This window comes from Heliangelus exortis, chromosome 1, assembly GCF_036169615.1.
Source record: "Heliangelus exortis chromosome 1, bHelExo1.hap1, whole genome shotgun sequence".
Taxonomy (NCBI): Eukaryota; Metazoa; Chordata; class Aves; order Apodiformes; family Trochilidae; genus Heliangelus; species Heliangelus exortis.
The window spans coordinates 180421723-180447462 of record NC_092422.1 but is presented as its reverse complement, the minus strand read 5'-3'; the positions used below and the strand labels follow the sequence as shown (position 1 = coordinate 180447462).

General features: G+C 36.9%; 1 protein-coding gene across 3 annotated transcripts in view; it reads left to right on the top strand.

The window, feature by feature from the left end:
• TAFA5 (TAFA chemokine like family member 5) overlaps positions 1–12610 on the top strand; it is a 402285-nt gene extending 389675 nt beyond the window's left edge. For 2 of the 3 annotated variants that reach the window (XR_011723949.1, XR_011723950.1), the window contains exons 4-5: positions 9839–9931; positions 11337–12610. Coding sequence is in view for 1 of the 3 variants with exons in the window: in XM_071733832.1 (XP_071589933.1) it covers positions 11337–11345 (9 nt within the window). In the remaining 2 variants the exon portion in view is untranslated. The remainder of the gene's footprint in view (positions 1–9838; positions 9932–11336) is intronic. The other variant, XM_071733832.1, reaches the window with a different exon arrangement.
• The last annotated feature ends 13130 nt before the right edge of the window (positions 12611–25740 follow it).

Sequence of the window (25740 nt, the reverse complement as noted above, 5' to 3'; positions counted from 1 at the left end):
GAAGGTAAATATGGGCAATTATAAGAGCCCAGCTTTTATTTTTCAGGTAGAAGTATTACATTGTCTTACTGCAGCACAAACATAACAGTGTGACACTGAAAATAAGACAACCCAGTCAATTTTAACTAGCAAGTGATAATAATTATATAAATAATAAATGTCAGAATTAATCATATATATATATTCAAAGCAGCATAATTTATTACACAGTACTATCCCTTGGATGCTAAATGAAAAAAATATTAAGTTTAAAAGTTTAACTTTTTGAAATATATTATTTAAATTAAGCAAAATTATTTAAATTTTTTTGTGTGTTCTTGCACCTCTTGAGTCTAGCAGTGATAAAACATTTTATGAAAAGAGTTAATCATTATCTGCAGAGGAGAAATGCAGCCAAGCCTTAGAAACAGATGTGGCTGCTGGGGCAAATTTTATGCTTGTAAATTGTAAGGCTGTTTTTCAGTAGCACTTTCCTGCCTATGTTGTCAGTGGCTCCTATGAATCTCACAGAATCTGTGGAACACACCCACATTGTCTCCTACATAGAGCAGATCTCCTCTCCTACTTTAAAAAAAAATTAAAATATGTTTCTTTTTCCCATTTCTGTTTAATTAGTGATAAAGAGCCAATATCACAAGCCCCCAAAATATTCCTTCTTAATTAACCCTCACACAGTAACAGCTCCAAGAAAATCATAGCCTAAGCCAATGCTAAGTAGAATACAGATTTCCTATGTAACAGCAGAAACTCAGAACATGTGATTTAATCGGTGTATTAGTCCTGGTCTGTATGCATGTATTTCATGGCCTCAAAGGAGAGATTGATCATTACTTCTTCCATCTGATATTTATGAAATGTTGCCTAGCATGTCTGGCAGTCAGTAATACATTTTCCTCTTTTTCTGTTTTGTCTCTTGTTTCTATAGCATCTGAGCTTTGTGTGATTTCTCATAAAACATTCTCAAGTTTCACCCACACAGGCCATCTGGATTATAGTTAATATTTTAGGACCTATCCCCTTAACTTTGATGTACTTTCCTGTAACTGCTAAAACATGGTGATATCTCTTCCTTCTGTCTTGAGAACCTCCCCCTCAGAAATCCAGACATATCAGAGGAACCAAAGGCTTAATACTGCCAACAGCTGAAGCTTTTCAATTCTCTAGTACATTTTTTCAAATCTGAGAAAATCTATGATGAGAAAAATAAATCTGTGATTCTTCAGCAGCAAAAATCTTACCATAGTGAAAAAAGTCCTAAAGTATAAAATACTATATTTTAAAAAAACCTTCATGTATTTCATTCCTGGAGTCAGTTTGTCTTATTATTAGATTATGAACTCAGAAATGGTACTGCGATGAGCAGCACCAGAACTGTGTGATCCACTGCACTGGATTCCCTGATGACATTGTCAATACTGTATCTTGATCCCTGTCTTCACTTAAAGCTTATTTCCTTCTCAGGTTCATTGAATTTAATCTTAGTAACTGTTTTATGAACCAGCAAGGTCCATTCTACACCTACGATTGGAACAAGTGAGGAATGGAAAACTGTTTTACTCTGATTTAATACAGAAGTATCTTTTAAATAGCTCAGTCATTTTGGAGTGTTCTCAGGGTCTGATGTTACTGTTTGTCATTCTTATAATGTGAAAACAAGCTTGAAAGATAACAAAGGTCAGATAAATGTTTCTAAGAAACAAACTGACAGCTCTTATAGCACTTGTAATGACATGTGCTTAGTGTAATAAGACGCTTATCTCTGATCCCATCCTCCCATCCTCCTGAACTCCTAGGATTGTGTGATCACTGCAATGACATTTCTCTCTTAAAGATGGACCCACTTAGTTAACTAAACTGTGATTTTTTGCTTCTTAGGTATAGGGACTGAATCCAGAAGAAATGCTCAGTCACAAGAATATAGTTTGGGCAATGATGCATGTGGAATTACACTAGGGTTTAGTGTGTCACTCATGACTAAATGAGGCCCACTGAGTCACAATTAAGAGCTGCTTGAGATTCTTCAGCTTGAGAAAAGACAATAAGGGCAGAGTTTTGTTCCCTGAAGTCATGTGTCCAGGGTAGCCGAAATGCTCCAAGAATAAGATGTGTTCAGAAGTGAACATGTGTAACACCAAACCTCTTGAAAGAGGGGAGATGCCCAAGGATGTCACACAGGCACTAAGTGTCCATGTTTAGGCAGAACTGAACTCTAGGTTTAGTGGTCCTTGATTGAGATTGCTCCTAATGACATATAGGTTCTTACATTTAGGTCTCATAGCCTCTGAATTTTACCCAAGGAAATTGTAATAATGGGGAGTTGGAGGGCTGTTATGGAAAAGACACTGGGATAGGAATCCCTGAAATCTGGTTAAGAAAGGTTACTACAAGCTAGGGGATTTACCTCACTTCTGTGAGAGGCACATGAAACTTGATAAGTTAATAAGATTCGTGGAGACTGATATCTTTGTGTGTTAAGAGGAGATCCAATTTACTTCCACTCATGCTGTCCAAAAAGTGTACTGCAAATGCTTTTATAAAGTTCTGTCTTCAGCTTATGTAGAATGTATTGTAAATGATAGAAGATTTCTTAACATTTGCCAGTTTATTTTTTCTGTTCTGTCGTTTGTTTTCAGTTTACTGCAGAAATCTTGATTCCCCCCAGCACTACTTGCCAAATATCACAGAAATGGGCTTGGGACAGTAATTCTGGTCTTGCCAAAAAAAATTTAGATCCAATATGTTGCACGGTGTACAGAGCACTCTGCCTCCAGTCGACAGTGACTCACTGGTTCCCTTTTTGAAATATTGCATAGTGACATAGTCCCTAGTTTGTCTTAGGTTCAAATATATTTTCACTGTTAATCAAAACACTGCACAGTATAATGCATTCAGGTGTCTGCTTTGCCACTAAGGGATTAATAATGTTATAACTGGTTAGTTTGAGACAGTGATCCTTAAATTCCCTGTCTCATCCTTCTTCCCAGCTTTGCTATTGTTGTGGAAAACTTAAAACTGGAGGATGACCGTAGATGTACAAAAGGATATTTTAGTTTGGATTATAAGAATATATCCCAAATCAAACAAAGTGATTCCTGAAAGGAAGTACGAGAGGATGTGAAAGTCTGCAAAGGTGTACGGATATGTTGTCATTAAACAGAGGATCAACATACATTGCTGAATGCAAAATCTTCTACTCCTTACCCTGTTGTAAAATACCCTTCACCTCTCCAAATCTTTCAGAGAATACCCAAGTCAGTACCTTTTCCACTATCCTTTCCAAATATTTATGGTTGCATGAAGAACTGTAGGATCACTAAAAAAACCTTGGTTTTAATCTGGCACAAGACAGGAATGTTTACATTTTCAGGAATATACATTTCAGCTTCCTGAAGAGCCTCACTGTGTCTGTGGTGAAATGTTTCAGGGAGATTTTTTTCACATTTTATAATGTTTCTTTGAGGCTAGAATCTAAATCTCATAAATCTGTTAAAAAGGATGTAACAATGTTAGTCTGGGAGTTTTTGGTTTTGTACTGAAAGTGAGTAGAGTAGGTTTAAAAACCTGAACTAATTCGTGCATTATTGTGTTATTTTAAATGTACGTATTAGAAAACTGTCTAAGAACAATTCTGTTTTAGAAAAAACTATCTTTAGAAGAAGTGCCCTGCTTTGCAGTGGGTGTAAGGACTATGAGCATTGGTGGGCTTTCTTCTGTTTCTGTGTCCACATGCATGTGAGCTTTGCTGAAAGCCACACTTGCTTGCAGTGGATGCCTGTATGTTAATTCTCAGTAGAATGCTATGTATATTCTTGCTCTCATAGCCCCTCAAAAAGAGCTATGAGAGAATAAAAACCTTCCTGCATTCTTTTTGCCTGACCTATATATATATTTATATATATATTCCTCCTCGACTCCCACTCCCAGTTGCCCACTTACTGCTTCTCTTCAAGTAATAGACAAAGGCTAAGCAGAGTAATTTTAAAAACAGAGATTTATTTCCTGTACACAGCATATTTATAAAGATTGCTTGTTAAAAGTCATCTGCTGTGCTACATTGCTTCCTGGAATGATGTGAAACATGACTGCTTTCTTAAGCAATAAATCTCAGATGGAACACATAAAGCATGCACAGTATCTTGCTGCTGAACACTGACTATTCAGTTCCTTCACTAGCACTTGAAATTCCTATTTAAAGCTCATTCTTCTTCATAAGTCAGAAGTATCTCTTTTAATTGATGAAATATTCTAAATATTCCGTCTAACAGCATGTTGCATTTCCAGTGTATTATCAGTTTAACTATTTTCACAGTCAATCTTAGGAAAACACTCTACCAAAGTTTATTGAAAGTTTGAGACTAACCTTGCTCCAGACCATCTTCCTGTCAATAAGATGTCAAAGACAGATGCCCCTGAAGAATTTTTTCCTCTAATTAGAAAAGAAAAAGGAATAGTTTAGATTTGTCCATGGACTTCAGTGCTAGCTGCTGTGGGTTTTTTTTGTGTTTTGTGTTGTTTTGTTTTGTTTTCCATTAAATAGACTAGTAAACTTTAACTATAGGCAAGAATGCTTTTTACACATTTAAAATAAAGTTCACATCACCCTCTCCATGAGATATTCTTCTATTGTGGAATACAAGGATTTCATGGAAGATCATTGCATTTAAAATATTTTTACTAGCATATTTTTCTCAAGAAGGTTTGATATAATTAGGTCATCATAGAATCACAGGATGATTTGCATTGGAAGGGACCTTAAAGATCATCTTGTTACAACCCCACTGCCATGACCAGGAACACCCCCCACCAGGTTGCTCAAAGCTCCATCCAACCTTACCTTGAACACTTCCAGGAACAGGGCATCCATAACTTTCCTGAGCAACCTGTGCCAGTGCCTCACCACTCTCTTAGTGAAGAATCATGTTCACATGTGTTCTTTTCTGTTTAATAAATACTAACCATTTCTCTACTGCATAAAGCACTGAAACTGCAAGAATTCAAGTAGCTTTTTCCCTTGACTTAATATTTTGTTACAGAATAAGGGAGTTTGGTAATGCTGCCTGGAAAATGCCCCCTGAGGATGCCCCTACCCTGCTACTGACTTTCTTATGTCTGTTATATTTGTTAATCACACAGAGTTACATATTCATTCTGGTTAGAAAAGACCTTTCAAGAGTCCAACTGTAACCTAACTCTACCAGCTATTAACCTATCTGTACTGGGCCCAGTGCTTAAACCACATTCCCAAGCACTACATCTACATGTCTTTTAAACACCTTCAGGGATGGTGATACAACCACCTCCCTGGGCAATCTGTTCCGGTGTTTAATTACCCTTTCAGTGTAGAAGTTTAATCTAATATCTAACCTAAACCTCCTCTGGTGCAAGTTAAGAGCATTTTGTCTTGTCCTGTTGCTTGTTACTAGGGAAGAGAGACCAACCCCTGCCTACCTGCAGCCTCTTTTCAGGTAGTTGTAGAGAGCCATAAGGTCTTCCCTCAGTCTGCTTTTCTCCAGACTATAAACAGCATGCTTTCAATATACTCAGAATTCAGTATACATTAATTCAGTACATTTAAATGTGGATTCTTAGATCCAGTAGAGTTATAAACTGAACCTGTCTCCTATCTTAGAGAAAAGTCTCAGGAATTGTAAATCCAGGTTGTTTTTTATGTACCCTGAGGAAAGCCCATGGCTTTCAGTCATACTAACATTATAGTATCTTTTATTTAAAGAGTAAAAGGCAGTAGAGAAGTAGTAGTGTTTCAAGTTTATGATTCCATGCCAGTTACAAATCTTTCTTATTTTTACCTGCTATTAAGCTTCATGTAGGTGCATTTTAGAAGAGAAAAAATTAATGCAATTGGGTTACTTGCTCAAGGCCTTTACCTAGAGTTATTTTTTGTCTGGTTTTCACGTGAGATGAAAACTCACCGTTTTGCATTAGTGTGCCTTGCAAGATGTGTGATCCTCTTCCTCATTCCACCTTTCCATCCACATTGCTTCAAAGAACTGGCTTTAGACTTTAGTGGGGAACAGAATGAGACCTGCCTGGATTTGTTATCCACAATAGCTCCAAATGGCCCTCCAGCCGAAAATCTGCCATGACTGCAGATGCTCAAGGGCTTTTAATGAATTTTAAGGTTCTGAGCAGAAACTCTTGCTGCCACCTCTTCTGCCACCTCCACTGCTTTTCCTTGGCATGTGTTCATATGCTGCAAAGGAAGCTTGCATTATTGTATATGAATTATAGAATCACACAGTGCCAGGTTGGAATGATCATCTGGTCCAACCTTTCTAGGTATGGAGATGGTTTAGATGCAATAGCCAAGCACCTTCTCAAGCTGAGTCTTTAAAGTATACACTGTTGGGGAATACACCACTTCTCCAGGAAGATTATTCCAATATCTGACTCTTAGCATAAAGAAGAATTTTATTCTGATGTCCAGTTGAGATCTCTCCAGCAGATACCTAATTTGAAGAGAGTCTCAGAGCTAGAATAAGTACTTTTTCCTGTATCTGACTTGAATAGTAGAAGTAAAAAAGCCCAAACAGTGGGCATTAAAGAAAGGACATGTTTTCTTAGAAGGTGGCTAATAATTGGATTCTGCTATCTGTAACTCATGAATGCTACTTTGTTGATGTGGGACACAGAAAGCATACCTGTATGTAGGCTGCCTAATAAGCTAGGCTGCTTTTTCTAAATGTTCACAAACAAGCACAGACTCTAGATTTGATTCAGTCTTATTATTCCTAGTTCTGCATGTACTGCATTTTGAACTTGGAAGATGTCCTTCCTGTGGTTAGCTCAGCAAGACAGAATACACTATTACTAAGTACTGTAGCTTCCATTTTTCTCTTTCGTAGTCCTAATAGCCACAGACACTTTGAGGTTATATTAACGTGTCTCTTTCTGAAGACTATACAGACTAATTTGCATATATGAACAACATGGAGAAAGGAAGAGGAAGGGAGCAAAATACAATAAATTTGCAGTGGGGACTGTGGGAGTTCTCATAAGTGCAACAGGTCATTGCTCGGATCATGACCAGAAATTTGCATATTTCTTTCTGTGTAACATGAGGTATCTTTTGTATCTTTCTTTCTGCATTATACATGCTTAGTTATTCAGGGATCTGGAACGGACAGCTGAAGGAGCAGAGAGGAAAGACATGCTGTTAATCTGACTTGCAGTCAGTTGGTGTATATTTTTGTAACTGTTTCCATTACGAGTTTACTTGTGAGACAGAGACTGGCCCAGACAGTCTTTGAGAATTATCTTTGTGGAAAGTGTTGTGACTTTTAGCAGTAACAGTACAATAAGAAAAAAAAAAAAAAAAAAAAAAAAAAAGCCAAACCAAAAGTAATTTACACTGGTGGGTGCTATACACCGTCCTGACAGAGTTTTTTGTAAGACTGCAGCTGAAAGTGTAAAATACATAACTAGTTCAGTTGTTAGGCAACACTGAAACCTCATTAATATGAGAAATTAGTTTGTAGGCATCCAGAAAAATTTCAGAAATAAATGCTGGAACCATGATAGATAGTTCAGAGCTGTCATCACAGAGTACCAATGTAAGTTTAACAGGCAGTCATGTAAAAAGTACCTGGCTACTGTAGGAAAAATAATAACTTTAGTTCACTCTGACTTTGGTTTTTATTCTCAAAATATAGAGTGTAAACCAGACGAAACTGTTAAATCCTTAGCAGGCTTGACACGGTATTGTTGGTATTTATGTGGATTCCATTTAAAATAAAAGGTCAGGCCTGACAAGCTTGAAACTCAGTCCTGACTCTGTAAATATTTGCCAGTTACAGTAAGCCTGGCTCAATTTTCTGGTTTGTGATGAGAAATTCAAACATTTTGTCATTAAATTCAATCCTAGATATCTTACAAAAGATAGAGGTTTTGGGGAGATTTTATTTTGATAGAAAGCCTGTGTAAATCAGCAAAGCACCACATATTCCCATCTTCTCAAGGTGACTTGTATATCTTGTTTCCTTTGCTTTGACTGAAGGAATGAACCAACAAATTATTTTACGTGCCATTAGGGCACAGTTGGAGATAGACAGTCCCTTAATCTATTCCTTCCAGAGTAAGACAAATGGAGTGGACTGTGTTATAATTGCTCTAATAAGCCAAAACACTCTCAAGTCATATTCGAGCCACCCAAAAACTATAATAAGATATATATAGTAACATGAAATGTATGGTTTCTCATGCTTTTAATTATATATTAATATTTAGTGCAGAAAATTATTTTTCCTCTTGAGCAGAATTCTGTGCAGCACACAAGATCTTGGGTTTTTATTGTATAAGAAGTCAAATAATGTACAGCAACATTTTTTATCTCTGATACTAGATGCCCACTCAATATCTCAGTGTCGAACAAGTTCAAGAGTTCTCCAGACTTACAGCCAGAACATTTGACTATTTCAGGAGGAAGCAGAAGCTGTTTTCTGGAGCACTGGAGAGAAATGCTGGGTTTACTGAAGTCAGTGACAAGCAGACTTGTGCAGTGGTACTGAGAACTGACATGAGTTCTTTGTAGAGATAGAAAAGAAAATCTTGTACTACATAACTGGTACTCAGGCTCTCCTTCATTTGTTGCTGCTGAGAATTTCCTAAGTGAAGAGAGAAAAGGAACAAAATAATGCAACACATCTTTCCCAAGCACTAAAACAGTTTGTTTTGTTTAGCTATTAAATTTACAGATGTCATTGCAATTTATTGACCTAATTAATATTCTAGAAATGGGTGCCAAGCAGTCATCAAGAGCACTATTTTCATTTAAACTTGCTTATCAGGGATGTGGTACCTTTCATGATTTTAACTATTAGCATAAATAATCAACAAGTCCTTTCTATGGTCATTTTGAGAATCCCTCTTTTCTCTTGCTTCATCTGCTTGGTTTTCTGTGGAGTGAATAATTTACCTGTAATGAGGAATGGATGGACTAAAAACAGGAGGTGGGAGGGTACATGTGCATTGTCTACCTCTTCTCTGGATACTTCATGCTCTCTCCTGTCTTCTACTTTTTATATGTTGTACCTATTACCTACCTTACTTCTTTTTCATGCTTTCATTAGTAAATTATATTTAAACTCCCCTGGCTAACCTATGCCTTTTTTGCTGCTCTCTCATTCTGTTTTCTCCTGTCATTGTCCAAAGGCCTCCTGTTCTCTAATCAGTTCCTCTTCCTGCCATCATTTTATTTTAAGCCTGCTATCTGCCCTGCCTCAGCGTTTTTGAAATGCATAATTGTCTCCCTTCTCCTCTCCTTTGTTTAAAAAGTTGTTACCATATTCACGCAGCAGGGACGAGCAACATGGAGACAGGGAGTGGAAGTCAGGAAGGAAGCTTTTATATCCATAAAATGACAAAGCAGCAGGTATCTGCAAATGAGTGTGGTTGTAACTGATTTTTCTCTCCATCTTGGGAAAATATATAATAGAGAAGCAGGCTATGAAAACACTGAACCCACAGTCCATCAGCAGTTTACACTGTTGCTATGAGCTTTGGGCCATTCCAGAATAATTCAGGAAAGATGGAACTAAGTCATCCTAACTCTTACCCCAACAGTAGTTTACTTTGAGACCTAATAAACTATATATATCTTTTGCTTTGTGTCTCGCTGCCTAGAAAGTATTGCTGCCTTAAAAGATGTGTTCTTTGGTAATATGAAGAAAAAATAGGGGGCATGGCAGAAACCCAAAGAAAGAGTATAAAGTGGAAATAGAACAATTAATAGAAGCAAAACTTTAAATTATTTTTTTCTTGCTGAATGTATATTTCAAAAGGGGAATATAACACAATAATCAACCAGGTTTTTTGCCTTCAGCCTGTCTGAGGCCATGTGGTTTGGAGATCTGATCACTAGTCCGAAAAGGAAAGGCTCTTTTCAAGATTTCTGGGGTGTTTTTTCCTGGAAAAGGTGAGAGGATAACAGCAGAAATCTGACATACACTTTATGCCTTATAAGGAAAATATTCATCTATCTATCTATCTGTCTATCTATCATCTATCTATCTGTCATCTATTTACTAACCTATCGCTCTATCTATCTACCTACCTACTTAACTACCTACCAATCTGTCTGTCTATATTTCTACATACATATAGAGTGATCCATATGTTTCAAGCTGTCACTAAATTGATTTGGGGGCAGGTATTTCTTACATTTACTGCTCTGAGGGTTAGGTTAAAAACTCTAAATTTAATACATGGCTTGAAACAAGTGAATTGGATTTTCTCATTTATTTTGCTGTTTCTCATTCACTACTAAGCATTTTCTGGAGTTATGCTATGCATGGTATTTCCATAAGTAATAACAGTTCTGATTATTTGGAGAGACAGAACAACGCCAAAGCAGGAAATAGCACTGAAAAAAGTCAAACAGCATTTTGTAACAATCATGCTTGCTTAATACACTTCAACACATCTTGTCTTGTACAGTATCTATGTAATTTTAAAAACATCTCTAAACTGATTTGTTAGGTAAGCATGAGTAGCTGGCTCCTTATTGTATAAGTCAGTCATTACTTTCCCATTTGTGTTTGTGCTGTTTTCAGTACTCTTTTTTTCTTTAATATTGTGAACTTTGATTTCATTTCTCTTTAAACCACTGCATCCATTCTGTTTTCTTTTGAACAGATTTATTGGTCAGCTTTTTGCCCATTTTCATTCTCTTGCTTTTTTGTTGTTTTGTTTTGGTTTGGTTTGGTTTGGTTTTTTTTCTGCAGTGTAACTAAAACTATTTGATGATTAAATTGACTAATAATAAATATTATTTACATCAATTTGCACTTGTAATAGCATCGCTAGAGGGCAGTATTGATTAAATTAGGTGCACTCTAGTACTTGTCAGAAACTTCAGGCAGAAAAGCCTCAGTATAAAGATCTTTATGTTTTTGATAAATTGTTATAGCTTTCACGTTCATTTGTCATCACATCCTATACAGAAAAATTAATAGTAATCTTAATCACCGTCTATATTAGATATTGTTGTATGTAACTAATGCAAGTAAAAGAACATTATGTGACATTTTTTATGAAAAAAAACTCGCATGGAGCATGGTAGAAATTAGATGGCATTGACGTAAATTGCCATTTATATGCATGACTTTATTAGAAATAATTATTAGAGTGCTAATTTTAAATAATAAATAGAATTACAGGTTTGTTCACATGCTGTTTCTCAGGGAAGATGCTTGCTGTGAAAAATAAATATTTTCTAGTTCATTAGCAATCTCCTTGTAAAATCTCAGTACAGTAAATTTTAAAATAGTGGACAGTGAAGATAACCAGACACTGACTCATTTATTCTTATTGATTTACAGGTCTCCTGACAAATGCAGCAACACAGAATCCTCATAGGAGTGGTTTAGGCTCTGTGTGGGCTACTTAACTTAGTCAAGTTTCACTGCTGTGGATCATCATCCGTTATATGTCATCAACTCAACTGTCTGTTTCTCTGTATCTCATGAATGACAGCATAATTCCTCTACATTATGAGCTAAAGTTTGTTCTACCATACTAAGGATCACTGGACTAAGGAATATAGAAAAAGAGATATGCTTGGGCATTAGCAATACAAAAAAGTTCATGGTTAACGTTTCATCTGCGTTACACACCACTGCTGGACTTGCTGTTACCTACATGTTTTAATCTGAAGAGTCTGCTACAATGAAGAGTATCATCCCAATCAGCCTTAGAGAAGACTGTTTTGCCTATGGGAGGACACTGAGGTGCAAAAGAGAAACTCTTCTTGTGCCCTAAACTGTCTGAATTGCTTTTATTTTCGTATACTTTCAGTATATACAATAGACCAAAGAGCAAAATCTATTTTAAAGTGGACACAATCTTACTGTTAACAGTTATAACATTAAATTGTAGGAAGTCTCCACAAAGACATGATTCCAGCCTTCACAAAGCTGAGATGTTGTTGTACAGCAGAAGTCTTTCTGGGAAGCTGCAGTAAAAACTAACTCAGAGACCTGCTCTTGAAATGCCACGTTCAAGAGAACATAATGGAGCATTGACAGAGAACAACCTGTTTAAAAAACTTGGACAAAAAGAACACAAACTGTCTACATGGCACCTTTATTGCTCTGTACTTAGATTGACTTTCTCGTACTAAAATCATTTTCAGTTTTAACCAGTTAAACATGCCTCTTCTACGGTTCCATTTTTGATAGTTAAAGTTGGATAATACAGTATTTGCAAAAGAGCATGTTTGGTCATCTGTGGCCTATGTCTCATCTGATACACCATTTAGCACCAGAAAGCAAATTAAAGAGAAAACAAAAGTAACACTTGTTTGAAAGAGATCATTAAATGTATTTTGAAAAGCCTAAAGTTATATATTTAACAGTTTTTATATGTTGTATATTTGTAGAAATCCTATTTAACAATTAACGTGATAACTCTGACTGTCAGACAAGTGGTTCAGAGTTAAGTTGTGTTTTATTACTTCAGTTGTCTCTGAAGTGACTGGTGTCCTTTGCTTTCTTCCATTAGGACATTCTGGATGTAAAGCATGACCAGAGAGGACTGTGTAGAAAAAGCAAAGAATAATGTTGTTTATATTACATAAATGCATTCAACCATTGCACTGTTGGAAGGCATTTTTTATTTTTATTTTATTTTTATTTTTTGTCTTTATGTACTGATAAAAATAGAGTGTAAAATATTTTACTTATTGCACTTCATAGTAAGTTTGGTTTTCCTTCCTTCCTTCCTTCCTTCCTTCCTTCCTTCCTTCCTTCCTTCCTTCCTTCCTTCCTTCCTTCCTTCCTTCCTTCCTTCCTTCCTTCCTTCCTTCCTTCCTTCCTTCCTTCCTTCCTTCCTTCCTTCCTTCCTTCCTTCCTTCCTTCCTTCCTTCCTTCCTTCCTTCCTTCCTTCCTTCCTTCCTTCCTTCCTTCCTTCCTTCCTTCCTTCCTTCCTTCCTTCCTTCCTTCCTTCCTTCCTTCCTTCCTTCCTTCCTTCCTTCCTTCCTTCCTTCCTTCCTTCCTTCCTTCCTTCCTTCCTTCCTTCCTTCCTTCCTTCCTTCCTTCCTTCCTTCCTTCCTCTCTCCCTCCCTCCCTCCCTCCCTCCCTCCCTCCCTCCCTCCCTCCCTCCCTCCCTCCCTCCCTGCTTTTGTGTAAAGGTCAGTTTGAAGCCCGTTCCTTGATCCAGTATTCAGTGTTTTACCTCATTGTCAAAAAGCCCACTTTTTCAGCATTATTGGTTAGTGAAAAATTAGCAAAGACAGCATAGATGAGGGGGAACTTATGATAAAAACAGAGTAACAAAAACCTGTTCCCTTTTACTGTACCATTCAGTATGTAAGTTTGGTACATATTGATATGTTGCAATCAAAAAGGGAGCTTAATTTCTTCCTGGCAAGTTTTATGGTTTCAAGTATACTACCTAATACTCCAATTAACTTTTAGTGTTATGCTAGTTCTATTCTACTAAAGAAAAATATATAGAGATTGTTCAAGTGACCATAGATGAAAGGTAAAAAAAAATGAGAAGTTGATTAAAGAAATCTTTTGAAAGCCTGCTCTAATACTGAGGCTTATTTAACACAGAGGTTGCAGGAAACATGAACTATAGGTAATTTTGTCTTCAAGTAAAATAAATATTTTCAAAATTCTTATATAATCTTAGGATTTTGACCAGTGTCAAAGTAGCGATTAAAGCCTAGCCACTTGAAAAGTGTTATGGACTGACTGCACTACAAATTACCAATGTCAGGTTTAACATGTCATGCAATAAATGATGGTAAATACATTTACTGTACATGTAGACCTCAAGAGCCAGATCCCTCACTCTACCAACTCTGTGTTTTGATTTATTTTAAAGGGAGTGTACTAGCCTTATTTAGTAAACACAGAACAACTAAAGATGTGACATAATTTTTGTTGCTTTACAGTATCCAGTTTTGTGTTGGTTCAGCTAAATTATGAAAAATAAAGAAAATCCTTTTATAAGTGAGACTTTTGTTCCCTGAGCATGACATCACCAAAGGAATTTCAACAGATGATAAGTAAGGTGGGGCCACAGAGAGGAAGACTTAGTGATGGGATGGGAAAGTGAGGCCCTGGGTTATGTTTTGAAATGGAAGTTTTGCCCATCCGTTTTCAAGTCTGGGGTAACTTCACTGTGGTATGCTCAGTTATAAATCAGATTACTGTTGCGTATTTTCTGGAAACCAGATCCAACTAGAAAGGACATCTGAAGTCTTTACATCAAAAATCATAACTTCCAGTCAGTTCTGAATATGCAAGCTTATGTCGGGTTTTTTTGTTTAGTTGTGGGTTTTTTGTTGTTGTTGTTGTTGTTGTTGTTGGTTTTTGGTTTGTTTGTTCTTGGGTTTTTTTTAATACTTTAAATGCTCACCAATAGATGTACATTGTGTATAAGGTCAACTCTGGACAAGTAATATCAAAGACAAAAGATTCTGATTATTCATCAGAGAAGAGTCTCATTGCTGAGTCTCCGGTGTGCAACAGATGCCTCATGGCACTTGAAATGTCTTTTGTACTTTTCCCTCCTCCCCCAAAATGTACAGTTTCAAACAAACAAAATATACTGCCTGCCTTTGTCACTGTGAATTACTACTCTAAGAGCAGTGGTGAAATGTTTCTCTCAGGAACAGTATGTTTTCAGAATATTGTGAACTTCTAATTTTACAAAACTAAGTTACATAAAAAATTGTTTCTGAAAGTATTTTATGTGCCTCTTCCAAAGCAAAATTTGAAACACTGAGGGGAATGTCTTATTTGAATGCTATTAAATATCCTTCATTACACAGCTTGCAAACACGTAACTTTTTCAAAACACACCTGAAGAGGAGCAAAAGTATACAGAAAAACACATAATAGATTAAGAAAAATAACCTCCAGAAAAGCAGTAGCCATTAAACATATTTTTAAAAACTTCTCTATATCCCAAGTGAGATAACTACTGCTTTAAACATCTGTGGTATCAAATAGAATAAATATTAACACACTATAGCACTCAATATGACACATCACTCACCAACTCCATAATTGTGCTTTTAGCTTTTTTTTTTTTTTTTAGCACTTCATGTTTTCTCTGCAGTATCTTAGGTTTTATGCATGTGGTATCCTCAATCATTCACTTGTTTACTGAAAGTGTACCCACATGCCATTGCATAAATCTTTAACCCAGGCACTTACTATCTTATAAAGCCTATTCATCACAATTGTGAGTACTAATTAGAGTTTCCAGAAGAAAATAAAGAATTCAACACTGTGTCTGAAGAGCCTGTGTGACTATGAGGAACACCTGAACTAGAAGGTGGTAAATTGATTGGTTGACGGGAAAACATAAGCTGACTGCCTGGGCCACTGAACTAGTGAAAAGAAAAAAGCAGAAGCCAACACTGGATATAGACACAGAAGCTGGAAAAAAAAAAACAAACCAAAAAGAAAAAAACCAAAACAAAACAGAGGTTTTGTTCAAAAGGGAAAAACAGAACCCACTTGCATCACATATACATAGATATATACAGTATCTCTCCTGCTATAAAAAATACAGAATCAGGCATTTGCATTTAATGATTTATATATTAATATTTATCTTAAGAATAACATGCATATGAATAACAACCAAAGACCAAGAATGGGTTGATTAGGGGTGTTGCACCCAGCTACATAAGCAGACCTTCCTCCCATTATCCCATTAAAGGGACAAAGTGACAAATGACATGAAAATGGAAGCCTTTGGCACATAACTTTCAAGATCTAAAACTGTTCCAGATGAAATACTGGATCACTAAGATCTAGAATAGTATTTTGTATGAAGTTTGGGATGGAAAAAATGAAGTCTGGGTTAGAACCACCATGAAACAGCAGCACATAGGCCCGGTTTCTGATTACCAATGCAAGCTTTAGCAGAACAAGTTTAGTCAGAGGAGAATTCCTCTAGTGGTGAGAATTTTTCCAAGGCAAAAGACCCTCATAACTACCATGTTGCTTCCCAAGGAGCACAGGCAGCTGCTGGTCATTACTAAAGCTTGTAAGAGCCCCTCTCTGTCATTATAACCTACATAGGCCTGCAAACCAGCTTGTTTTTCGAGCAACTTCAAGATGAGTTAAGAGTAAAAGTGATTTCCAGGTATTTTTACTCCTACTGCTCCAAGCCTGAGAAAACACTTCACAGAAATCCCAATTACAACAGTAATTCTCTAGCTGGAATAGATTAATGATTCTCTGAGGAGAATCATTAATGTAAATGAAAGTGATTTGCCACCTTTGTGGTGAAAATCATAAAGGCCTGAAAAGGTGGTACATATAATAGATGCAAAGAAGTAACTCATGCTTTTATTTTCTTCCCTCAGGTATATTTATTCCACCCTCTTCAAAGAGGATTGATGTCAATGGAGTTCAGCCAAGTACTTCCTCAGAGTTGATGCTATGTCTTAACTAGAATTTCTTTAAAATTACTGTGTTCTTCAGGTGGCAAAATATATCATAGCCCTCCCTGAGGAGAAGTTTCTTCTGATCTTCCAGCTTGATCTATTCTTGAGACCAAAGAAAAATGCAGTTTCTATGTGTATTTTTGCCTTACATAATTATAGAACTTACAAATAAGTAATTTTTTAATTATTTTTCTCAATTTGTTTTTCTAACATCACAGAATTGGAGTGACATTGAAGCAATGGATCTCAGGCTGGGCTTAGGCGACTAAGGATGGACAGATCAGATGAAACCATCTGATTTAAAGCTAGGGCTTGAATAAAGAAAGGAAGGTAAGACAGCAACTGAAAAGAAAACAGGACCAGAGAAAATGAAAGATTTTTTATTTCAGAGCATTTAGTATTTAGCATTTTGTTGATGCTTTTTACTATTTTTGAGTGCTAGAAGAGACAGAGTAAGCTTTGAAACAGGGAAATATGAAAGAAAATATTATTTTAACTGCAGAGAGTATGGTTCTCTTCTTTTGAGATTTAAATCCCATTAACATTTGAGACCCATTGGTAATACGTAAAAGGTAATCCTGTCATTGATTAAAAATAAACTAAAATTAGGAAAAAATTGGAATTACAGTAGGACAGAACAGGCAGTGATTAATAATGAGCCTTTCTATGAGAGGATCAACACATGTTCCTGTACTGCTTTTGACTATGAATGAAATATGAACACTTAAGATTGCATAATTTATTAGTAAATTACAGAGATTGAGGAAGATAGGGGATGCATGTGAAGATATAAAAGAGATATGAAGATGTATAGGGACAAAATGGGCCACAAAATAATTCAAAGTGTGGTAATCTGCAGATTAGTTTCAATTTAGTTTGTTATCATTACCTTAAAAATTGGTTTAAAACATCATGAGAACTTGTCTGTCTTCCTCCACTGAATAAGATGCCCATATATATTGCTATATGATCAAGGAGAGAGACAAGACAGGTAGTTTAGTATGGGTTCTTACCCAGGCATAACAATACACACCAGCCACCTAAGGCAGGCACTACAGTGACAGGAAATGTTGACAACAGCTGTCATCTGAAATTACTGAGTTGCAAAGGTGCTAACAGAGGGTTGGCAGTAGCAACATAAGCCAGTTTATTAATGTACACTGTATAAAACAGGAGATCACAGAGCCCCAGTGGCAGTAAAGAGAGTCTTCCCATCACACTGACTAATACAAATACAAGGGTAGCATATTTACTCGTGTGTATGAAGAACATACCCATATGGACAGAAGAAAACAAATGTGGGATACTTCTGTACACACTCCCTAGCCACTTCTACATAAATGTATTTAAGCAGCCTCCAGAGCAGAAATGCAACATAGACTTACAACTTAACCACCTATTAGCCTGATTGATATTTTATTAGCAACCAATAAAAAAGTACAGTGAGGCTTGAAGGAAATTATGTCTGATTTGGCATAAATTACAATTCTTCTGCAGTGAAGTCATGTAGCACTTGGTTATCACCACTGACACTTTTTTTCTCATTCCTGGTTTTGAAGAGAACAACATGACAGTGATAATGTAACTTCCAGCCCATGTAAAGCAAATCAAATGAGGATGAACTGGAAGGGCAGGAATTATATTGACTAAATAATAAAGACCTCATCTTGCACTGGAAACCTATGCCTATTAAAATGAGAAAAATCACAAATAATTGCAATGCAAACCAAGCTCCCTGTTATCATTCTTACTCAACCTATTAGGAGAACCTGCAATGTAATATGCTTGGTAACACTTAGAATTCCATGAAATCATGTCCTTGTTTTCATTTTAACACTTTTTAAAAGCTGAGAGGGCATTCCAGACTCCCTTTCTCCCAAAAGAGGAAGGCAAGAGTCCATTTACTCTACCAGGAAAGAGGAATAGAGAGAAAACAGGCTGTACTTTACTATGTTTCTAATACTTCCCACTACACAAAGACTCTGGACACAGCAGGACAAATGTGGGAAGAGTAGAAAGCTTTGCCTCAGAACAAACCTTGTAGCAGGAAAAAAATCTATTTAAAGGCCTGCAGCCAGAAGCTTTGCAGGTGGATTAATAAACAAGCCATCCAAACAGTCAAAAGAAGCCTGAAAGGACAGAATTTCAGGGAATTATTCTAATTTTTAAAATTATGTGGTCTTCTATTCAGCTCCTTTTCAGAAAACTGTAACCCAGACTAGGAGTGTTGAGTACGTTGTCAGACAGTGGAAAAGCAAGAAAAGGAACAGATAAGATAGCTGGAAATCTGAAAAGATTTTCCAATAATTATTTAAAATAATATTCTTTTTAAATGTAGCGTTGCCTCAGTTTATTTTAACATGAATAATACTGGGATCATTATTCCTGCAATGAATGAGTCTGTAATTTCCTCAGGAAAAGCTTCCATACAGAGACCTAAACACAAAAGCAGAATCAAGTTCTCTCCATCAGTTCTCCTGTGTAGAGGCAGGGCTGGGATCTTTGGAGATACCAGATGCAAATGGAAAATACCTATTGTCAATATCTTAACAAGGCAATCAGATCTTTTGGAAACTCATTAGTAGAAAAGTGATGCCAAATCTTATTTGTTATTTTGTCTTCAGTTAATAGCACATAGTTCAAGGCCTTCAGGTGCAAAGACTAGCTCTCAGAATCTGAAATGTCATGTGATTGATTTTTTTTCAGCTGTAAAGATGTTCCAGTGTTTATAGGAATTATGACTAACTAGAACTTTAAGTTTTAGCTTTAAGTTTCTGGCATAGTAGAACCAGAAGACAAATGCCTGTTTCCTGATTTTCTCCTAAGGCAACAGACAGCAGCACCTGCTAGTTTGGACATACTGACTAGTGATGCTTGAGTATGGCCAAGTGTTGCTTTTCAACTGTTATGATGTTGAATTACATCACAATCCTTTGAATTTCATTTTCCTATAAAATTCTGGTCTGGGAATAAGATGTTAATAATAGAAAGTCATTCCTGATACCAGTTTTCTTTTCCTTATGTATGCTCATTAGTGCAGTGAACCATGCAGAAATCCATGAGTTCAATTGCTTCTTGGTGTGATCAGTTATATGTGTTTTGGTGAAAAAGCCAATTTTTCATTGAGCTAGGCCACTAGTAGAGAAACTCTTAGTTACAGGTTTTAGCAGAGGTAGAATCAGAGTAGCCAATGACAGTCTGAGTCCCTTTCTTTTTTAGATCATCGCAACCACCACCCTGTTGTCTTCTGGAAAGAGGTGGGTAGTAAATTCACTAGTTATTAGTAGTTCTCTTCCAAAATATTCCCTTTACTGCTGAGTAGACCTTATCAGTGTTTATGAGATGAAAGAGCAATTTAATTTCAGGTTACAGTGTCCATATATTAAAAGGGAGAGAGGAAGGCTGCTTGCTTACTTTGTCCTGGCTGCTTCACTCTGTTTTAAATGTTATCACAGAGGGAAGGAGAAAATTTAGGAGTACAAAATGCAGTAGTCATAGATGAACACAAAGAGTGCAGCCCTTTAGGTAAACAGAAAGTTCCTGAGAAGATCAAATGGCCACACCTTGTGCCAGTTGCAGAGGATCCTTCTAGGAACCTACAGGGTTGCTGTAGAGCTTCCTCTAACCCAGGAACACATGGAAACTTTCTAGCCTAAGAGACTAATACAGCAAGTTGAAGGGGAAAAGCTGTTCTGAAATTTTCATTATGTTAGTTGAGCCCATCACATTGGAGTTTCCTCTACTTCAGATACGCCTTGTTCTTCATGACTCAGCAAAATCTGATCTGAAAGCCCTGCTACGAGTAACTTTGTTTACTTGAAGAAATGTGTGTAAGTGGCTCCATAGCAAGGCCAATCTGGATTATATTGGTGGTGAGTGAGGTCTTCTAAGGCAGTCTGAGCCACTCAGCAAGCTTCCTCTCCTTTCATTTCCCTTTTCTCCCACTTGGGAGCAACAACAACAGTTGTGGTGGGTCAGAAATGGTTGCAGACCATAGTGCTGTGCAAATACACCCACTGAAATAACTACAAGCCATTCTAAAGGAATTATTTTAAGGATGTTCAGCCTGATTGGGCTACTGGTGTCATTTAGGCAGGGGGGAGTGCAGTGCAAACTAAAAGCCCAGCTCGTGATACTGCTTCCAGCTGTGCTTTTATATGCCAGATAGATAGTGAGCCCCAGGTTTGCTGCTCCAAGGGGATATTTGATAGGCTGCACAATCTGAAATCTCTGCATTTTGGCTGCCTTTCTGAGGAGAACAGGGTTGGATGATTTCCTCAGTGCTCCTTTCTTTTTATTTACAAAAGAAAATTATGCTTTTCCAGGAGTCTGGTATCATTCTTTCATTGCCTGTCTTGTAGAGAAAAATTAGGAATACGAAGTCTAGATATACACACAATAAACCTTGTTGGCTTAATACTTACTTTTAAAAATGCCCTGGGTTTAAAAATATGGCAATTAGCTTGTAACACAATTATTTGCATCCAACAGACCTTTCTGATACTCTGAGAACAGCTTTTCCCCAAGAACCAATGTGAACTGGAGGTATAAATGGAATGGAAATGGTTGTTGCTTGTCATTCCATTTCATAAGGTTATACCTAATATCATGTTTGGAGGTGATAGCCTTTCCAGGTTTAAACATTTACTCAGTGAAATAATTCACAAGTCTTCAGATAATAAAACCATCTGGTGACACCTGTCAGAGCAATATGCTAAAGAAAAGCCATCAGCTGATCAGTGCACCTAAAAAATATTGCCAAAAGGTGATATATTGTAGAGACTTCTAATATTAATAATGAGAGAACCATGTGTCTGAGGATCACCCTATGTTCATTTTACCTGCAAAACCTTCCTTGCAATAGGGTGCACCACTTCTAAGGGCATGAGGAATTAATTACTTCCTTTGGCAGGGATCCGGCTTCAGGGAATATATGCTGTGCAGTAATCTATTCCTCTGTTATAGAATGTATCAGGTTACAAGGTAAGAGATAGATTCATTTCACTGAAAGGTTTCTCTGACCAGTATTTCAGTCCTACCATGAGCCAAGAGGTGCTTACTACTGTACTGAAGTAAATAATTCAAAATATAAAAAATAAAATTAAAATAAACTGCACTTAGCCATTAAGAAGTCCAGCAGAGAACTCTTATAATAACAGATGGCATTAGCCTACAAGCTTTTATAACTTACATAGTAAGAAAATGGGGTTATATTTTTGAATTAAATTGATAACATGACCAAATCGATTTCATTAGTGTATCTGTCATATTTGCTGTTAATGATGGCTAACAGTGGAATAAAAACTGACAACAATCTCTGAAGAACTCTGCAGATCAAAATTATATTATACTGGTATTCATGAATTTTAATACCCTTTTTCATCACGGTTTTTTGAACTCCCTTTTAAAATCTGAAGCTCACAAGAAGAGAATTAAAATTTCTACACCTGTCTCAGCTCCTATTATTTCTATTGTTACAAGTTAATAGGCTCAAGAATAGAAGACATTTCCGATAACTAAAACAAAAAAGGCCTTGCTTGAGAGTCTCTTGTGAGTGCTTGTGAGGGAATGAATGAATCGCCACTGCTCAAGTGTTGACAACAGAGTAATTTCTCTTGAATGACTAGAGAGTTTTAGGACACCCAAATTGCTGTTTAGAAAACTGTTTGTGGAAGAAACTATCTGTAATAATAGACTTTGGTCCTCTGGTGTGTAACTCCCTTTAATGCTAATGGAAGTTCTGCAAAAATCTAAAGGAGAAGATACCTGTTGTCATGAATCATTGTAGCTTTATAGCAACATTACTAGGCCTTAAATGTATGTGAGTTAAAAGTGTGCAAGGAATGAAATGCTCACCTCAGAGCAACAATTGAGGACATCAAAATACCCTTACCTAATGGAATAATTTTACTTCTCTGCTACTTGAAAATGTGACAAGATATTAGATACGTGTCATATGAACTGGAACACCATTACCTTTCCCGTTTAAAGTCCCCGATTAGGACTTTTCTTGGATTAAAAATGTGTAAAAAAGGATAATTGTTGAGAAGAATCTGTGTGGTTATCTAGGAGTGGGTAAGATATAACTTTACCTTAAATATTTTATTAATTAAATAAATTTATCTTAAATACAATACCTATAGATCTATACATGAATAGTGTAGATCTATAGTGAATGGCATTGTGTCTGGTTGAAGCTTATTGTCTTCAGAGATGTAGTCTGTACAGCTTAGGTGGTAGAGGGAGAAATACTTAGCCTGTTGTAAGTGGGGGATGTTCTGGAATTGTAGGAATGTTGGTCTTTGCAAGGGACACTTCACCCTCATATCTTCTAGGTTGCTATTAACAAAATTAGTAAAATTTTAGTGAGAATATTCCTGTATTATACATACACTCACAGTCTGAAGACTTTTCACAAAGAGAATATTTTTCTGTCTATGTGTTGAAAGTGCCTACCAAAATATTGCTGCTCTTGGTATTCAAAGTAATATTATTTGTATTTTATATATGTATGTGGTGTGTTGACCTGGCCTGCAGCCGGATGCCTACACAGCCTCTCACTCTTGCTCCTCAACAGCAAAGGGGAAGAAAATAAGATAGACACATGGAGATAACTTACCAATATATGTAGTGGGTAAAAGAGACCAAGCTTGGGGAGAATTATTTCAATATATTGGCAAAATAAAACACATTTGGATAGTAAGAAAAAAACCAAATAAACAAACAAACAAAAAAACAAGACAAAATTAGAAGAACACTTCCCCTCTCATCTCTATGCCAAGGTTGAACTTCTCCTTCATTCTCAGCTTTTCTACCTTCTCCCACATACTCAAGTGGCACAGAGGGATGAGGAATGGGGGGGTTGTGATCCATCCGTAATAGTCCTCTCTGCCACTCCTTCCTCCTCACATTTCTCCTTGCTCCAGCATGAGTTCTTCCAGTGTACTGCAGTCCTTCAGGAGAAAACTGCTCCTGTGAGGGTTTTCCACAAGCCATAGATCCTTCAGACCACATCCACCTGCTCCAGCATGTCATCTTCCATAGACTGCAGTATGAATAGCTGCTCCAGCACAGCCTTTTCATGGGCTTCAGAGAAATACCTGCACCGACATGGCCTCCTCCACAAGCTGCAAGGAAATCTCATCTCTGGCACCTGCAGCATCCTCTCCCTCCTTCTTCACTGACCTTGGTGTCTGCAGAGCTCTTTTCTCGCATTTTTTTTTTTTCCCCTCAGTCCTCTCTGCAATGCAGCACTTTCGCCTTCCTTAAATCTTTTTTCTGAGGCGCTGTCATCTTGGATGAGTGGCTCAGTGGGAGCTCTGCTGGAGGCAGCTGGAACCAGCTGGAACTGGCTGGAACCGGTTGTGTCCAGTCCAGAGCAGCCCTGGCCTCTCCTCACCAACGCCGTGCTGCAGTCCCGCTGCTGGCACCTGGGGCCCAGTGCAGAAAGTCTGACTGCAAGTTGTGTTTGGTGTCTGGAACTCCTGTGAGATTGGGAAGTAAGAAAAAGCAGAGAAATGCGGTAGGAGGAGACAAAAGGACAACCCAGGGAAGGAATTAGTGTTTCTTTACTGCATAACTGAAGCAATCAAACACCCCTGAAGTGTGCTCTTGCAGAGAAACCAGCAATGACCTGCACATCCAGCAATGCACATCCAGTGGGGAAGTTCTCTCATTTGGGTATTTCCAGACAATCTGGATGTTCCTTCACAGTGGTTCCACTGTACAATTTTGTCCAAAAAGCTGCACAAAGCCACATGCTCTCCTACCTGCTGTGAGTGTGTTTGGGTGTTTTCCTTTTTCTTTTTAATTGCTTTTTTTCCCCTCACAGCTTTCTTCATTAACTGCAATACAGGAGATTTAGCCTATAAGCCAGTACATATAAAAAGCAGCTGTCTTTAAAGTAAAAGTCCACTGATCTTCAATGTCACTTAAATAACAACTTTTGAAAAAAAAAAACGAAATTTCTTAACTGCAGATGTCAGTGTAAAAATTACGGTACAATTTCAAATTGCATATGTACAAATTTTAAGTGCTGAGGCATGAAGGAAATTAAGAAATAAGGAAATTACTGAAGCCATTAGAGTCTAGTTTTACTTCCTTGGCAATCTCATTTTGAACTGAGAAAACTTTGCCTCTCCCAACTATATTTCAATCTCCTGTCTCTAGGGATAATTGTATTTTCATTGGATTGAATACCAAATCAAAACTGATATTTTGAGTTTTCTTGCAATAAAAAAGGAAAAAACAAGAAAACAAGGGACTTAGAAAAGATATTAACTCCTTTAAGCAGCCAACTCCATGTATCCAAGTCATAGACTTTAGGAGTTCTTTGACTTAGATAGACTTGGGCAAGAATGTCTGTAACATGTATAGCATGCTGGGTTTTATGAACTATCCCACAGTGATGGAGTGCAACCCACTTTTTTAAAAAAACATTAAGTAAATACTTTTGGTACTCTAGTAAGGAATACTGCAAAATTTGGCAGATGCATATTTATTAAGTACTCTTCAAAAGGAAAGCAAATATTAGTGTAAAACCAACCTGAATTAACATGTATGTCCTTTCACAGAATAACTGAGGTTGGCAAGACCTCTTGAGACAGTCTAGCCCAGCATTCCTGCACAACAAAATGTTAACTACAGCAGGTTTCTTGGAACTTTGATCAGTGCTTCCAAGGATGAGACTCCACAATGATCTCCCTCAAATTAAAAAACAAATAAAGAAAAAACCCAAATTTAAATATAATTTTTTAAAAAATGGAAGTAAAAGTGGATGTTAAAATGGATTTTCACACATTTTGATTTGCCTCTTGCCTTCATTGAAGTGGTCTTTTGAGAATAAAAGAACAAAGACATGTCAGACTAATACAGTAATTAGAGGTAAAACAGAAAGGTGAAAACAAGGGAAAAATTTTACTCAAGTTTCTGTTTTTCACAGAGCAGACCTTTGATCAAACTTACTTTTATTTGTGTAGGATTTTAGAAGCTGCTCCCACTACAGCCTTTTATTCTGTTGTGTGATGGAATTTTGTGTTCACTTTTGATTGCAATGTGATCAACAGCCAGCTTGAAGAAAAAGATTTAACTGGTAATATAGTCTAATCTCCACTGGTGGAGATTTTTCTTCTCTGAAAGACATTAATCTGCAATATAAACACCAAGAAGTTCAATGATCCACAGAAAGGGAAAATGAAGACAATATTACTACTTTCAAACATAAGTTGCCTCTGTCTGGAATCCTTGTGTCTCTCTGCACCAAACTCTTGAATCCAGGCTATCTTAATAACTGATAGCTAGGACAACCTATG